Source organism: Lissotriton vulgaris, chromosome 10, assembly GCF_964263255.1.
Source record: "Lissotriton vulgaris chromosome 10, aLisVul1.2, whole genome shotgun sequence".
Classification (NCBI taxonomy): domain Eukaryota; kingdom Metazoa; phylum Chordata; class Amphibia; order Caudata; family Salamandridae; genus Lissotriton; species Lissotriton vulgaris.
Window position 1 is genome coordinate 333,625,003 of NC_141698.1, and position 18,839 is coordinate 333,643,841.

General features: G+C 41.6%; 1 protein-coding gene across 1 annotated transcript in view; it reads left to right on the forward strand.

Annotated features, from left to right (window-relative positions):
- C10H1orf35 (chromosome 10 C1orf35 homolog) overlaps positions 1–18,839 on the forward strand; it is a 148,029-nt gene that overhangs the window by 97,567 nt on the left and 31,623 nt on the right. Inside the window, exons 7-8 of the mRNA XM_086941114.1 lie at positions 206–285; positions 10,257–10,367. Coding sequence (XP_086797240.1) covers positions 206–285; positions 10,257–10,367 — 191 coding nt within the window. The remainder of the gene's footprint in view (positions 1–205; positions 286–10,256; positions 10,368–18,839) is intronic.

An 18,839-nucleotide genomic window follows, 5' to 3' on the forward strand; every position in this document is an offset into this window, starting at 1 on the left:
GAATTAATGTCCACTACTGCTAAGCCCTGTCTAAACACTAGGAAAGCATTTGCACCCACAGCATAAGTTGACCCTAAGGAGCAATTATAACAATCCAAGACCCCAGTTTTCTGCCTCAGATCAGTGTGCTTTTTTGAAACACTGACATCATTTCCTTACTTTACCAGGACTTTTTAATTTGCCATCTTCTTCTTTCATATCTTAGCATCACAGTGTGGAAAGTGGTAGAGATTGTTCAAGCGTGAAGCGACCAGCAGACAAACAAGAGAAGGCAGAAATGACGAGGTAAACTTCAGATTAGTTTAACAAGTTTAATGACATTTTGTCCCATTAAGTGTCTGTTGTAGTGATACATGAAAAAACACATTTTAAAACAAATACAAAATGCTTTGACAAGGCTCTATTTTGACATTTGCATACCCGTTGCATACGCCACCTATATCAAGTCACATGCTATTTTACTTTTAAATTATGATTTTCCTACTGTACAGTTAAGGAAAAGCAGTCTTGAGTGGATCACACAAGTGATCCATGTAGAATTTACAATTGCACTCAACCCTGTCTCCAAATATGGTGTAGGCTTTCCTTGATTTTTGTGTCAAATATTTTATTTGAAATTTATGAATTGATGAGATCTGTCCCCCTTTGTAGGTCAAGCCTAGGCAGCGCATGCACTCTCTCTCGACATGCTGTATTCATTCAGGGGGGTTACAGCCCACCTCCAGCTTCTGATTGGCTTCTGTCAGTGTCCTTTAAAAAAGTTGCTTCTAATTAGATAATGGTTCCTGCTTGTCCTACCTTTGTTCTCAATTGTTACCTCTCATGGATCGCCCCCAGGACTTGTCCTCTTCCACTTGTGCTATTGTATTTCCTGTCTTTGGAACTTACTTTTACACCAAGCACTTCATCATAGCCCTCAAAAGCTTTCAAATAAACAAATTGGATAGCCTATGTATAGCATTCAAACCTTGATTTCCTTCAAAGATACAATGTCGCACTAGCAATGTTTTAAAACTAGGTTAACATTGCAGTTTGTTTCCACAAGCATAATGCCCATTCCAGGCTTAAGTACTGTGTTTGTTTGTTTTTTTATAATTCTTTTTATTGAAATATGACATCAGCAAAAAGACGCTTTACAGAGGTTCGTTCAAAATTGCAGATTCTACATCAGGGGATTAAGTACTGTTATTGGCAACGTGGATTCATCTGGTGAACTTCAAAATTAACATTACTTTAAAAAAAGAGTAACCCAATCCTTCAATAAAATATAAGTACTAAACTAGGTTGATTACAATATCGGCCAAGCCACTCTGAAGTCTGATACCCACCCCAGTCACCCCATGCCATGCTTGGAAAGCTTATTTCATCTTTTTTCTCTGCATTCTGCTACTTGTATCTGTTCTATCATAAATTCAGAGCAACAGGTACCAGTATGCAACATGATGACTACTTGAGCTGCTTCAACCTGACAGGGACAGGGTCTGAAGCCCTTCCAGCCCCCATTAACAGTTGTTATTAAGAGCTGAAATACGGCTCCCCTCCCCCACACCATTATCTCTCTCCCAGATTTAGAGAGGGATAAGTTTACCTGCTGTAGTAAAGCCTGCATGTTCCCGTCACACCTAGCAGCACACACACCAGCCTTAGTCAGAGCTCCCATTCTCCATGGTCACTGACCTATTTCGGTGACACTAGAAATGGGCCCTTTAAAAGCACAGGCATCCCAGCAGCTCTATGTAAGATCAGCATTCCCCGTCAGTAAATTTTATCTAGTAAAACGCAATCATTCTGCAATCAAACCTACCACATTTCTTTTCCATAAAAAAATGTACTTGCATACAGAGAAATAACATTTCCCAGCAGCGAAGTAGCTCTCAGAGGCCTGCAAATATAGGCTCAAATCTGTCCAGTAGTAGGTAGTGCGATCGTCCAAAAACCTGGTGTATGGCCTACTCTGACCCAGTACTACCAACATCACCGAGATACCTGACGTATCTGCTGTTTTTTTTTTGTTGTTTTAAAAAAAAAATGTTAATAGTCTTACATATATTTCCTGAAATAACTGACTCAGTCCAATTCCTAACAGCCTGTCATATGAATATGCCCTTTTAGTAAATGTCACCAAACCTTTATAGACGTGTTTCTGACTCTGCCCTAGTGCTACAATACTTTTGGACCAAGATAGGGGTCAGGCCCAATGGACAGAAACCAGGTAGGGCCATTTATAAATGTATAAACATGCGAGGACCTGGTATCTTAATTAATTAGCAACAACAACCACACAATATACTTTTGGTGGTGGGGTCATTTATTCACCCTATTTTTTCAATACTTCATTTCTTTTTTCATGAGGAAACTCATATCCTTTTATAAAAAAAAACATATAAGACATACACAATTTACACTACATTTATCACAAATAATATTAACATTATTTAACCACATATATAATTTGTCATCAACATGAACCGATATGTCATATGCCTATAGCACCAAACTTATATGGCATTTATGTATGAACAAAAATACTTTACATTGGTATTTCAACCATCCTGGATTAATCAATACACTTTGCCTATTTTGCAATACTTTTGGAGGCAGCTGTTATGTCCCCAGCCCACTCACTCACATATGAGCTACGGGACCAAGAAAGAGGGAAAAAGCAGGCCAAAGCTCAATTCTGTTCCTGGGTTATCCAAAGATTTTGGAGTAGATGCCTCGCTCACTTATTGTGACCTGCTTCATCATCAGCGCCTATCCACACCCTGGTGGGGTAGTACCACCCTGCACTATCCAGTTTCAAATTTATTTAAGAACTCCAAAGGACTATTCCTTGGTTGAGTTCTTCCTGGTGGTTCTACTGGCTAGGGTGTGGAAAGGAGGCGATGATGAAGCATGTCACATGACAGATTCTACTCTAGTTCTACCAGCCTTTCAAGTATACTGACTTCAGAGGGAGTAACTTTTCCCAAGGGCAGGGCTGACAAAACAACTGCTTGTCTATAGTCTTAAAAGTGCCTGGCATCTCACCGATTCTGAACTAGCCCTATCAGCCTTTTGAGGGCCTGCCTGTTTGAAGGCCTCTGCTTTTAAACTTACTTTAAACTTACATTTGAGCAGGGCTTCCTCCCAGCTCCCATATTTTGACAGGTAGAATTTTACTCCCCTACAAACATGCACATCTCATCTAGGCTCCGGTTTCCTATCATTAAATTTGCAAGATCTATTTGTTCTGGTTCAACCTTGTTTGGTTACTTTCCCTGCCCCCTCGATCCTCCCTGGGCGGGGAGCTGCAGGCTGGCAATCTATACTCATTGTATAGAGGAAAGGCTGACAGCCCAGGTTTCCCATGAAGATACCGAAAGATGTTGTCCCCATTACCCTCCTTCAGTTGAAAGCGCAACACTATCTTAGCACCAGTGTAGCCCCACAACAGCACCAACTCAGCACCTGTTTAGCACCACCTGAGCACCAGCACAGTACCACCTCGTCATCATTCAGCACCACCTGACTACCACCTCCGCAGCAGCGCAGCACCACCTCCGCATCAGCGCAGCACCACCCACTCATCAGTGCACCATCACCAGTGCAGCAATAACTTAGCATCACCTCCGCACCAGCGCAGCATCATCACACCATCACCTCAGCACCAGCATCACCTCCGCACCATCACAGCATCACCTCAACAAATGCCTACCACCATCTCAGCATCAGCATTGTAGCCTCACCACAGCATCAGCACTGCACAACCTCAGCACCTGTTAAGCACCACCTGAGCACCAGCACAGCACCTCATCACTCCGCACAACCCGAGTACCTCCTCCGCAACAGCACAGCACCACCTCCGCATCAGCACACCACCACCAGTGCAGCACCAACTCAGCATCACCTCCGCACCAGCGCAGCATCACCTCAGCACCATCACCTCCGCATCAGCATCACCTTAGCAGCATCAATGCATCACCTCAGCAAATCACCATCTCAGCATCAGCATAGCACCACCTCTGCATCAGTGTAGCACCACCTCTGCATCAGTGCACAGCTCCACCTCAGCACCAGCTCACCACGACCAGCACAGCCCATCTCCACACTAGTGCAACCCTACCTCAATAGCAATTCACTGTCAACGCAGCACCACATCAGTGCAGCATCACCTCCGCACAGCACCAACTCAGTATTACTCAGCACCACTTAAGCGCTAGCTCAGCACCACCCAAGCACCAGCACAGCAGCACCACCTCAGCATCACTCAAGAAGAATTATCTCTACACCAGCACACCACCACCGTACCATCATTCAGCACCACCTGAGTATCATTCAGCATCACCTGAGTATCCCCTCTGCATCAGCTCACCACCACCACCTCAATCTGCCCTCAGAATCTGACAACTGTTGATTCTACCCTAGTGTCCGTCCGTTGCTAGTGTTGTAATGCGGGTACTATTTCCCAACCTCCACCCTCCTATTGTGCCCACCGCCACTCCCCCCTCCTCTCCCAACAAAAAATGCTATAACAAACGAGCATTAGAACAGTCAGGAAGAAGTTGGCAGCATTGCAATGACAGAAAAACGAAAATAATATTTTTATGTAAATTCTTTTTTAATAGGGTTGTTCAGTTGTAAATAATGTCTTCTTGGTTATATATAAGGTAACTATACTGCTTATAACTCTTTTTTATTATAACTTTTCAACATGCTGAACAGCAGGCTCAATGCTCAACAACATAGCTTAAAGACATTGGCAAAGTCAATAGCTCTGAATAGGAAGACCTACTGGCTACGCCAATGCTTGTTTTATTATGACTTCATAGTTTTGCATGCACTGAACATTTCCAGGCGTTTGCAGATACTATTTGGAAGTATGTGACTCTGAAAGTGCCTTTCTACATCAACCTACCTACTACTCACCAGAAACTACCCATCTAAATGTAAAATACACTTGATGAGTGATATTTTCTGTTCTGCCTCACCTCTCACTTTTGACCCTTCTTCAGACAGCTTAGGATACGTATTGCTTGCTGAAATTTTGCTCTAGATGCTTCATGCATGTGCCAAGTCAATCGAGATGATGCATGGCACAGTTATCCTTTCCTCTCTGTAGGCAGTGTATGGCCAATAAATGTAAGTGGCACGTAATTGCTGTGTGTGAGAACATTAGCGTCTAGGATAGCCTCAAGAAAAGTTAGTGCTAGATTAGCTATAAACCGTCCCTATAGTTTTAACCTGTTAAATTTGATTGTACTAAAAGTAGAAATGTATGAAGTTACACAACCCTTTTAATTCAACTATTTAAACCTCCAGTTAAATACTTTTTTCTGTCTTATGGTCATTTTAGCTGTGATATTTTTTCACATTTGTTTTTGAATAAATTGATTAATGAGGGAATTTCGTAGCACTAACTTGCCTTGAGATAAAGCCTAAAGTAGCCTAGGAGAGATGGGTAAAATATTAGGGGGTAAAAACTACTTTAATATGATTCCAGTATCTGTGGCAATTCAGAAGATCGGAAAGGCTCAGGTGAGATGTGTAACTGAAATAAACTATTCTTAATATGTTTACAAAACTTTGAAATCGCTTGCGTAAACTAAGCTTGAAAGTGAATGTCTGTCTGCCAACTAAACTAAGATTATTTAGTACGTATAAGATACATTCCAATTAGCCCCTTACTTTAGCAGCCATTGTTGGGTGTTAAGCGGTCAATTTTACCTTTTAAATCAAGCCATGGCTGCCATTCTATCCTAAAAGGGTGAAGTTCTGTTTGCAGGTTACGTGAAATAATTAAACGTCTAATTGTGTCTAGTGTCTTAAATACAAGCTTTAGTCCCTTAATACGAGTTTGGCAGCCCAATGGACTGCCGAACCTGTGGTTGCAATCCACCCGCCGCATTAAGACTGTGGCTGCCTCCGGACCACTGCTGCCGCTAGGGTTCCACGATCCCTGGCGATGAAGCAGCGGTCTGAGGCCACTAATATACTGGTGGTGCCACTGCTGCACCTCCAAGCATATTAGGAGTTTCCTAACTACCAAGAAAAGTGTGGCGATGGGGAAACAAAGGGTCCCTACAGGGCCCCCTGTTGCCTCTGTGCCATGGGGTACATGCAGTGGGGCACATGTGCCCCCGTGATGCTGCACCCCCAGTGCCTGCAGGGCAAGGACTTGGTAGTCCATGCCCTGCAGGAACTGCCTTTGTTGCTCCCATTGCAATGCCTTTTTCAAAAGCATGCTGTGAAACCGCCAAACAGCCGCCCGCCAGAGTAAAAATAAGTCGCACTGTGGCGGGCGGTCTTTAATTGCTTTGGTGGTCTCGGTGCATGGCAGCAGCGTGGCGCCCCTCTCTGATACCGCCAAAGTCATAATAAGGCCCTTACACAAAATTATTTTCAACACAAAGGCGCTTACAAAGAAAGTAAAACTTTCACTGGTGACCCTTACGTAAATGAAACTTTTCCAGCCACGCTTGGTTTCTCTCCAAGAGAACGGAAGTTGATTTATAGACTTTTTGGGATTAATAAGAACCTAATGTGAGTACTCTTATTATTTAATGGCAATTTTGATTTAAGAAATAACAAACTACTGACAATGGATTAACAGTGATTCAAAAGAATATATTAAAAGACATGTATAAAACGAAAACTGATTGCTAAAAACAATCACAATCTATTGACCCACTGAAATACTTACATTAAAAATGCATTAGTCGCCATTTGAGTGCATTATTCTGAGCCAAGCAAAGGATGCTAAATATTAAGCTTGTTCTTATTTCAAGCTTTGTTCACAACTATCCATTACCGGTGCAGTCCTTTTATACTGACAGCTCAAACCTAAATTGACAATTTTAATAAACACATTTAATTAGACGGTATACAACATCCCCAATTATCATATGAATTCCTAGGCTGAAATTGTAACCAGCTCTAAAAAGTGAAAATATACCATATACTTTGTTTGGTGCCGAATCAAGGAGATTTATTTCTCCAGATAAAGACTTTATGTTGTGTTATCTCCAGTTCCTTTGTAAGTTGCAGGTGTCTACCAAGCCTGGACAAATATGAATTGCAGGTTTTAGAGATTCATCCGCTAATTATGTAGAAATGTAAATAAATGTAAATGTATTTGAGCTTATATAGCGCACAGCTACCCACAAAGGGTTTCCCGGCGCTTGCTTAGGGAACCCGTCCTGGTATACCCCTGTGAGATAACCCCGGCAGGGTATCCACAAGGTGAAAGCCAGGCATCCCGCCGCGAGGGGCCGTTGTGGAGATTAAGCAAGCTATTGCCCAGAGTCGCAGAGTGTGAACCCGTGAGTTGAGAAGGCACCGGAGCGAGAATTATCGAGTCTGTGGAATTTTTTTGAGCCCAAGACCTAAATATGGCGTGTATTCGCAATATAAAGGGAATAAATCTGTCTTGTTTGTCGAGACGAGGGAAAGTAAAGGGAAGGTTGTGGTGCAGAAGTTATGTACATTCATGCCACTTGTTTTACTGCTGTGTACTGGTCGCATCTATTGTAATTCTGTGAAGGTTTCTCAACCCCTCACGTAGTTTCTAGAAACACTGACGTTTTGCTGTGAAAGGCTGTTCCAAATAGTGGTTGCATTTGGACTTGAGAAGAGACTGCGTGAGTCAGTCCTCGCTGGCACGACGGGCAACTGCTCTGTCTGAGGTCCTAGGCCCACTAAAGCAATCCGGGCCGGCTGGCCTAGATGAAGCATCGGTTTCCCATCAGTCCCCAGCATTCACCAACCATGCTTGGGACAAGTCATGGCTTGTGAGGCAATATGGGTTTATCCCCGCCTCTACCCATTGGGGCTTTCTTCTCAGCGTGATGCTACACCTACCTTTTTATGATCGATTCCAACTTGCCCCTCTCTATTTACAAGGCCTTGTCACTGTGTCTCCGTCATTGATGTGGCATGATGCAGGCCCATGCCAGAGAGGTTCGTATTTGCAGAAAGTGATGGATCCATGGGTCGTCCCTCCAAGGATTCCAAAAAATCCTCTAGATCTTCATTTCTTACACCTTTTGACCTCTGTGATCAACATGGTGGCAGGTTTGAGCGGGTCAAATCTCATGTACTATTTTCAAAGCAAAATTGACAGGCTTGGTATTGCTTTCTCTTGATAGTCTTCTATTTGATACAATTCACAGCAATAAAGATGATTGGTTGTCATGAATAAAGATCATTATAATATGTCAGATCTATCAGCCCTTCTCAGATAAAACCGTCCATTAACTGTCTTGAAGTGCCAGGATTGTGTCGATGCCTCATTTGTTTCTTGTAGGCTCATTATAATACCATAGATATGGCCACAAAGTGGGAGAAAATATGCACAGGAAAGCCTTAACTTCCTTCCCCTCAACGTTCTCCCTAGCTCCCAAGATCCTGACTTTGTTACACCTACTTCCATTCTCCATGTCTATAGTCTTGTGAAGCGGCAACACCTCTTGACCCCAGTCTGGCATTCTGACGATCTGGTCTGTTGGGCCTCTGGGCAGCAAAGTGTTTTTCCATCTAATCCAGTCTACCTTGCAATGAGGCAATGTCAGATTTGACCTCTTATTTCTTTGTGTGACATATTACCTTAAACTAATGATTTGATTACCGTGATGGAGGTGAGCCCCTTCAATATTGTGTCCATGGGGAACTCACTCATTGCAGGAGACTCCTGGGCACTCAGGCCCTTCCATGGTCTGCCCGAAATGACTTGTATGAAAAGGATCTGCCTTTGGAGTTTCAGACAGGACATGAGGCCGTGCATTTTAGAAGTCAATTCTCCAAACCCTTTTGTCTCTGCTTCCACAAGGGGAACGAACCATATGGTGACTCCTTAAGGAAGGCTGTCGCCAAGGGCAACAACCCTTGAACTTTTCTGTTGCAGTCCTGTTACAGTCCCTCTTTCCCACATAAATAATTATAATGGCCCTGAATTCAGGGACCAAGTACTTCACACGGGTATACAAGGGGCATGTAGAGCAGTAAAATCCCAGGGCCAAGATTGGAGCTCCACTACGGGGATAAGAATCCAGGACTATTAAGGGGTGCTTAAATGATCTCTACTGATCAAAAGAAATTGTTCGCAGGCTGCACTAGGTCACTTATTTCTTACTAGTAACAGGTCCCAGAAGGAAGTCAACAGCACCACTGAGCTTTTCCCAGCATCAGAACACTCCCCCCAGTTTGCCCTTTCGCTCCCTGCTGTATGTCTCAAATGCAGCTGTGTCCGGGAGAAGAAAGCGAGCTGTAAAAGGGTCAGGTGGGATCTCTCTTCTAGTGAGGCCAGAGCTCCCCAATGATGTAATGGGCCTCTGCATCCTGCCACTCCTTGATCCACCGAGGGTTCCTCTGGCTGGTCACTAAGCAAGGACAGTTTGGCACCTCCAGGCACAGGCTTCTGGAGCCACCACACAGATCTGCACTGTTGGGCAAGGATATATGGCGCAGTGAACTCGCGCAGTGGGGGTGGGACCAGGCTTCCATGCCAGTGCCTCTCCAATGTGAGCCTCTTATGGCAGTAGGGTCATAATTTTGTCCTCCCCTCCGGTCGGGATGGGACTAGTACGGCTTGAAAGCAGCACCCATAGTGCAGGACGAGGATGAATGGACAGATGGGCTGGTCAGAGCTTTAGGAAGTGGCGGGCTACTTAGACCACTGGCATGTTCCTCCTCTGATAGCGGTCTCTTACAGACAAGAATTACCTTTGTCTCCCTCCCTCACCTGCTGAAATCTTCAGACTGAAAGCTAACTTCTCGCTAAATTTGTTTTCCCACTCTGACATTAAACACTTACTCCGGTCAGCTTTGAAGCATACTTGCAGCCCTTGTGAATTGAATAAACAGGCGGTGTTCTCCCTCCAGTCAGTCTTCAAAACTCATTCTCTTGCTTCAAAGATTGAATCGCCTCAGCACACTTGAATAAGATTCCACTTATATTCTATAGTGTACTCCCCCAGGTCCTCCTGCTCTGCTTCCCTTGTCTACAGGTATTACTGATATTCAGTCCTATCATACACTGTAAAAATGCTTATTGAGTTGTTTAGGTTGGTGGCTTGCACATATATCAATAAAATAGTCAATTTACCTTTAGAAAAACACTAACTCCACAAAGCACGTAATGTGCAAGAAATGTTCGGGTTACCATTTATGGTCCCCTGTTTCAGTGAACTCCACTGTAGAAAACAAATACTTCCTGTGTTGGGTTGCAGAGAGCCTTAATTTTCTTTTGAGATTTTTCTTGTTTCCTTCTTATTTCATAGGTCTGAAAGCAACAAAAGGTCAAAGAAGGAGAAAAAGAAAAAAAACAAGGAGAAGGAAAGGGAGAAACGTCGGAAAAAGGCATCGTCCTCATCCTCAGATGAAAGTGAAAGGTACATTTTTAATGTTTGCCACAGATATGTGTGTCTGTCTGTATATATATTTTTTCATTATTTATTTATTCAGTGTCTTATATAGCGCGAACATTACCTGTTAGGGTATCAGAGTGCTTCACAGTGATATAGTATGTCAGTGCGATAGCAGGCATTTATACATAACTCTAATGCATACAATTTTAATTCTATGGGCAAGAAAAGACATTTCCAACTACAATAATACGTGACCCTAAGGATACATAGTATAACAATGTGTTCACTCCAATGAAAAGTTTAATTATTCTATATTTTATAGTTATACTGGACTTATAACTCTGGAAGTTACGTGGTTAGTATCTCTGAGGTGGTTTGTATAGGTCGAATATGCTTCATTTTGGGAATCTTGTGTCAATTTCTGAATGAAAGAAAACTTTTTACACCTCAGTATCTTCAAAATGAAGGCATATTTACAAGACTTTTAACTAGTTACATTCAACATCGGAACAAAATATTCTTGCCAGGAATATCCACCAAAAACATTTTTAAAAGCATTTTTTTTTATTTGATATAGAGTGTAAAGTAATAAATCTTAATTATCATATATAAATGTAATATAATGTAAATTAAATAATTTCCACTAAAATATAATACTATATATAAATAATTTGCTTATTGAAACACACGTGTGTGTGTGTGTGTGTGTGTGTGTGTGTGTGTGTGTGTGTGTGTGTGTGTATATATATATATATATATATATATATATATATACTGTAACATAATTAACAAATATTTTACATTATATTTTTTTAATATTTTAAATGTATTGCTATAAAAATCCCATGAAAATATATAGATAGATAGATAGATAGATAGCCTGGTATGGATCTAAATGCAGTTTTTGGTAATGTCCAACTGCAAGGAACTGCACGACTGGGAATCTAATCTCTCAGCAAGACAGTGACTTAAGAGGCAAACATCAATCATCAGGCCGTCAGGAGCACTGAATACGTGGACCACAAGGACCAGCATGCCGTATTTAACCACCAACCTGGCTGTCCACTAGAGGGCCGGACTTGCTTCAAATTAGATCACGAGTGGCCCACGAACAGTGCTCAATCATCGGGGATTTTACCTCTGAAGAAGTTTGCAGTGTCAAATGAAACGCGTCAGGTGCGCCCCACACTCCTTGAAATAAACGCCTGTTAGCATCGTGCAGAGTGTGCGACTCCAATTCCTTTCAAAAGTAGAAAGCCCTTCAAATATATATATATATATATATATATATATATATATATATATATATATATTTTTTTTTATTACCTACTGGCGGTCGCCAGTAGGTATATATAGTTAGGATTTAGGTCATGTTCCTATCTCTGACTATTTGCATTTATGCAATGATGACACAAGATACTTTATAACATGTGGATTCAGCACTTTATTCTCACTTACCTCTTTTCCCTATGCACTTTACCACTCTCCACCAAACGCAGACCTGGAACCAGTCTAAATTGTAAATATTGGCACCTTCAGCAATCCTACAATTCCCCAGTCACTATAATACTGTATATAGACATTTTTACGGTTTTTTCTATAAGGATTTATCCTGTTATTTATTTTGTGATACCGTATTATGCAAATCTGCTATTTTGTCCTAAGATCCTGTTTTTTAAACATGGCATCGCATTTTATTTATATTAATTTGTACGCAAATAATATATAATATTCAAATGTGGTTTGTTTGAAAACAAAGGAAAAAGTATACTTGGCAGTACTTCTCTCCCTAAAATGTAGGAGTAAAATGTCTTTTATGTCTATGCAGAGTTATACCATGTGACAGGGCGGGCCAATTGGGTGTACACAGCAGTATAAAATTAAAAAGTTGAAACTGGCTCATTTGCATGTGAACAAGGGCTTTTCCAGCCCGAAACGCGTAGTGCCCTCTGGCTTACCGGCTTCTTTGCAAATAAAAGATCCTGTGCAGCGCATTCTGTGGTCCGTCTCCTGTGTTCCCTCGCCGGTCTGACGTTGGTTGACCTGGAAGTGGTGTTTGGAGTTTTTTCGGATGCAAATTACGGAAGCCGGCTTGCTTTCGTTTCGGGCCCCCTTTCCAGTTGAGGCGCCACTGCAAGCCACTTCGTTTTCCACGTTTCCTGGAGGAAATTAAATGTGGCAGCCCCCTCACGCAACCTGGAAGAAGACACTCTGAACCGGCTGTGTAACGCGCGCATTCATCGGCGGATTCGGAAGGCTCTGCCAGACGAGTGACAGCGGTATACGCGGTGAGTTCGAAGTTGTTAAAAGAAGCGGAGGTGGAAAGGTTTTTCCCGTCTTCGGGGAAACAGCGCATATCATACACACCATTCGAAAAGTAAAATCATCTCGGTGGTGTCAATTTGCCAATTGTGTTTAGCCGGGTAACCAGAGGTGATGTCTGCGGAGGAGTTCCGTGCAAGGGAGGAGGAGGCGGAGTTACTGTTCAGTGGAGTGATGGCGCCAACTAACAACACCAGCGCGCCTACAACAAACACAGAATCACAGGATAAACCCAATCTGAAATCACTGTACAAAGAATTGGAAAAACAAAAAAGGCTGGAAATAACGAAATGGTGGGAGCACTATTCCCTTTCCAAATATGCAGAAGTAAAAAGGGTGCCACGAGGACTGAGAATTATGCTAGCACCAAGCTTCGAAAATCCCAACCCATCCATGCTAAAAGAGTGGGGTCAGAACAATCTCGCAGCTTCAATGAATTTAGTCCTCATTCTCATTAAATATGCCGCGATTGACAGAGAGGCCATTCTAATAACAATCACCGAGTTGGAAGAGCAAATAAAGGCATTGGGGGAAGTGGAAGGGGCAAAACAGTTGAAAGAAGCCATGAATGACCGCCTAAAAAAGCATGCTGAAAAAATCAAAACGCGAAAAATCAGCAAGTTTGCCCGAGATGCTTCTGACTATGCAAATGGACAAATATTCACCTTTGCTAGAAAATACAATGCAACTAAGAGGCAACAATTTAGAGGTGCATCCAATCCCACACCCAATGCTCAACCTACAGCAGTTGGAAACAAAGCACATGATGAAGCTGCAGGTGGCGCTAGCAGTGACTCGCTATCTAGCTACAGTGGATCAAGTGGCTCTAGCACAGATTTAAGTGTCAGCAACCAGCCTCTGCCTGTTTTGGAGATTGATGAGGAGCTGGGTTTTTTAGTGGAAGAAAAACTGCGCACACTAAGACCACGCCAAAAAACGACAGCAAATCCCGCCGCAACCAAAAACGCCGGGAAAGGCGGAGAAGAAGAAAACAAAGGGTCCAAGAAACCACAAAAAAACAATCAGCAATGGAAGAAAAAGAAACAGTAATGGACAGATCAATTATCAACCTGTCTAATGTAGTTCTCACCAAGGCGGAGCAATAACTCCTGGCTCTGGGCTTAAACTACTGTCCAAATCAAAATTTCAACTATGCTTCCACCAGGGTGGATGTTTACTGTTACATCCGAAAATTAAAACTTCAAAAATTCTTCGCTTTACAACGACTCAAAACTCCAATAGGCACTAACAACTCTGCCAACGTAAATATTACTGACACAAATCAACCTTTTGCAGTGTCGGATGCTCCGGCGCTCCTTGCCATTCACGATCTAATGAATGATGACAATGCTGAAGCAACCAAAGAAAATGAAATGGAAAGTACGCAAATCCGATTAGAAAGAATCAACATCGCTAAATCAGGAGCCGGCATTACTCCTTTTAAGCGTAAATCTGACTTTGTACCTATTATGACCCGTGACGCAGTTGATGTTTTCCAAGATTGTGTCATTACTGAAATGAAGAAACTGCACAAAACCACCAACATTCATAAAAAAAGAAAGAAATTTGATGCAAAACAAGCACAATACTCTGCACTAATGAAAAAATTTAAAGACAATCCGGACATTGTTGTCAAAATGGCAGATAAAGGTGGAAACATTGTTATTTGGCCTAAGGCAGCATATATTCTAGAGGCCCAAAGACAGTTATCGGATCCAGTTTGTTATAAAAAATCTACAAACAAAGAATACATTAAGGCTAATGAAAATCTAAACAAACTTCTACAGAAACATCGAAGAGAGGGCCTAATTTCAGAGGAAGAGTATTTATTCATGCTCAATGAACATCCAACTCTACCTACTATGTACTTGATCCCGAAAGTGCATAAAGGACAATCACCGATACCAGGGAGGCCAATAATCTCGGCAATCAACAGCTGCGGTGAAAGAGTTGGCCAATATGTGGATTTCTTTCTGCAAAAGTGGGTAAGCGGACTGCCTAGCTTTGTACGCGACACTGGAGACTTTCTTGCCAAAATAGAGGATTTAGAATGGCAGAATGATATGCTCCTAATAACTTTGGATGTTGAACAATTATATACCAGCATTGCACATACAGATGGTATGAATGCAGTTTCTCATTTCCTAGGCCAACGGCCAATTGATTTTTATGAACACAACAAAGTGATTCTGGGCTTAATAGAGTGGTGTTTGTATAACAACTACTTTTTATTTGGCAAAGAGATTTGGAAGCAATTGAGGGGCGTGGCTATGGGGGCCTGCTTTTCCCCCAGCTATGCGTGCTTGCACGTTGGCTGGTGGGAGGAGCGGGTCCTCAATGTCACGCATCATGTGTGGGTACGTGAAAAAATTGTCCGATACCTTCGCTATATCGATGATATCTTCTTGGTGTGGCAAGGTGATGAAACAGAAGCGTGTGCGTTCATAAATGCCATCAATGATAACCCATACAATCTTAGGTTTACATCCAAAATAAGTAACAAACAAGCAGAATTTTTGGATGTGACTGTATACATTGATGAACATGATAGAGTACAAACCACTCTCCATCGTAAAGCTACTGCAGGCAACACTACTCTTCATGCCTCCAGTCTACACCCCAGGCACACGATCCAAAGTATTCCCTACGGGGAAATACTTAGGCTGAAAAGAATCTGCAGTAGTACTAATGATTTCGAGAGTAGTGTTAATGACCTACGCAGTCGCATGAAAGCCCGAGGGTATACAGAAAAAATGTTTAATCAAGCATTAGCGAAATCACAAGACAGAACCCGGGCTAGTCTGCTAAGCACATCTTCTGAAACTTCTAACTCACCTGATGAGACAATAGATACCACCAAACAGGAATGTCCCAGGTTCATCACCAATTACAGTAGCCAACAAAATAAAATAAGACAGATTATCAATCATAACTGGCCTATTGTATTAACGGACAATGTATTAGGAAATATGCTTCCTAACAAACCCATGGTTACTTTCCGACGTGCTCTCAGTATGGGTGCAGTGCTTGATCAAAGTAGTCCTGAACTAAAGTGCAAACAGAACTGGCTAATCAAGGAGGGATTCCGGAAATGCTCTACTTGTAGAGCGTGTAAACTCGGAATAAATAGGACTCACTATAAAACTCCTTTTAGTGACACAGAGACCCCAATCAAAGGCCAGCATACTTGCAAAACAGAATATGCAGTATATGTTCTGACATGTACGTGCGGCCTCAATTATGTAGGTAGCACCATACAACCTGTACATGTCAGAATTTTACAGCATATACGAGCTATTCTGCACTCAGATCCAGCATACCCAGTTGCACGTCATTTTTTGAGCACTCATAGTAAAGATATTAATTGTCTATCTTACTACGTGATAGCCTCGATCCCCAAACTAAGACGTGGAGGCAACCGTGAGCTCAAACTTAGGCAATTAGAATCACGAATGATCCTTGAATTTGATAGTAAATGGCCTAACGGGCTTAATATTACTGAGGATCTCCGTCATTTTCTATGAGATGCCCCTCAATAAGTATTACCTTGGTTTCCTCTCTCCTAGATAGTCAGGTTCCCTGTTATCTAGTGGGTCAAATAGTCTAGTCCAAGTGAATTATGATGGTGCCGAATCCACTAGCTGTTCAGTTGACCAGTCAAGTTCCTTGTTGGTCAATCTATTATTGATAAATGTAACTCCTTACCTTCCTCTAATGTTGTAAATATTGTTGTATAATAATTTAGATACACTTGTTTTATCAAAAAAATGAAAAAATATTTTTGTACACTTTTTACCACTGTATTTTACACCGGGTGTTTTTAGCAACTATGAATTTTACACATGGTAGTTTTATTAAGTATCCATTGTTTTAACAACTTTTGTATGAGATTTATATAGGGTCATGTTCCTATCTCTGACTATTTGCATTTATGCAATGATGACACAGATACTTTATAACATGTGGATTCAGCACTTTATTCTCACTTACCTCTTTTCCCTATGCACTTTACCACTCTCCACCAAACGCAGACCTGGAACCAGTCTAAATTGTAAATATTGGCACCTTCAGCAATCCTACAATTCCCCAGTCACTATAATACTGTATATAGACATTTTTACGTTTTTTTCTATAAGGATTTATCCTGTTATTTATTTTGTGATACCGTATTATGCAAATCTGCTATTTTGTCCTAAGATCCTGTTTTTTAAACATGGCATCGCATTTTATTTATATTAATTTGTACGCAAATAATATATAATATTCAAATGTGGTTTGTTTGAAAACAAAGGAAAAAGTATACTTGGCAGTACTTCCCTCCCTAAAATGTAGGAGTAAAATGTCTTTTATGTCTATGCAGAGTTATACCATGTGACAGGGCGGGCCAATTGGGTGTACACAGCAGTATAAAATTAAAAAGTTGAAACTGGCTCATTTGCATGTGAACAAGGGCTTTTCCAGCCCGAAACGCGTAGTGCCCTCTGGCTTACCGGCTTCTTTGCAAATAAAAGATCCTGTGCAGCGCACTCTGTGGTCCGTCTCCTGTGTTCCCTCGCCGGTCTGACGTTGGTTGACCTGGAAGTGGTGTTTGGAGTTTTTTCGGATATATATATATCTACATCTACATCTACATCTACATCTACATCTACATCTACATCTACATCTACATCTACATCTACATCTACATCTACATCTACATCTACATCTACATCTACATCTACCCTTCCTTCCTTCCTTCCTTCCTTCCTTCCTTCCTTCCTTCCTTCCTTCCTTCCTTCCTACCTACCTACCTACCTACCTACCTACCTACCTACCTACCTACCTACCTACCTACCTACCTACCTACCTACCTACCTACCTACCTACCTACCTTCGCCAGTAGGTATATATAGTTAGGATTTTTTCTCTATGGGATTTTTGAAAATTCTATGTCTAATAACTTTGGCGTTTGTGGACGGAATTGGCTGAAATTTTCAGGAAAATTGAACATTTTGTTTCTGAGCAGCCCCTGACAATTTGGGGGGTTTCATCAAGGGGGGGCCGAGAAAAAAGGGGGGTCCCAAAACGCGTTTTTCCCATGTTAATTCCATAGGGCGGTTGGCCTCACTTTTAGCTCGAACGGCTGAATGGATTTGCACAAAACTTGGCAAAATTGTAGGGACTGTTAGCCCGATGTGCCTTTGCTAGGTCTCAATATATGTGCTCCAGTGGATTTTGAGTAATTTAGGTTCAAAAAAAGATATATATCTGGGCGGAGCCTAACCACACATCTGATCTGATTGGCTGTCAGCACTTCATCCAAGAAGTGTTGGCAGCCATCTTGGGACCAATATACATGATAGCACCTCATTAAAAAGCATTGTACTTAATAGAGGGTTTTAGGACTTTAGTTACATTATAAATCATTTGTTGATGGTACCATACTCGTTTTAGGAATTGTGGTGGGTTCTAAGGTGATTTTACCATGTGAAAAAACCTTCTGCTGTGATATCATGAATATTGTTTGAAAGAAAACTAATATCTCATGATTTTCCCACAGTGGTTTGGAAGGGGATCTATAAGCTAAACTGAAAGCATATTTTCTGTAAATTCACATTATCTTTCTCAGTCATGTGAAAATGAAGTCTGACATTCTCAGTAAAACATGTACATCCAACAAGGACAGAGACTGTCAGTTGATTCCTTTGTGTTCTACTGCAGCCTCCTAGAGTGTTCTAAAGAACAACTAGAGCGCTAACAGTCCTACTTATTACAAAGGTATGGCACACCTGAAGCCATCTTGATTGGAATAAAGTGGTAACTCTTAAAACATTTAATTTAAAAAGAAACAACATGAGGGGGTATATTTTGCCATAGAAAGTATGATTAGTGCTGCAGAATGAAAAATTAGGGCACATTTTGAGTGACTTCTCAAATCCTTTTCTATTTCATTAAAACATTCTGACATGCAGTCTCCCAAAATGGCCACCAGAGACAAAAGAGCCCAAATGTAGCCCAAATATCACCCAGATGTAGCCCAAGTATAGCCCAATGACAGAATGCCCCAGAGTGTTCTAAAGAACAACTAGAGCGCTAACAGTCCTACTTATTACAAAGGTATAGCACACCTGGAGCCATCGTGATGGGAATAAAGTGGTAACTCTTAAAACATTTAATTTAAAAAGGAACAAAATG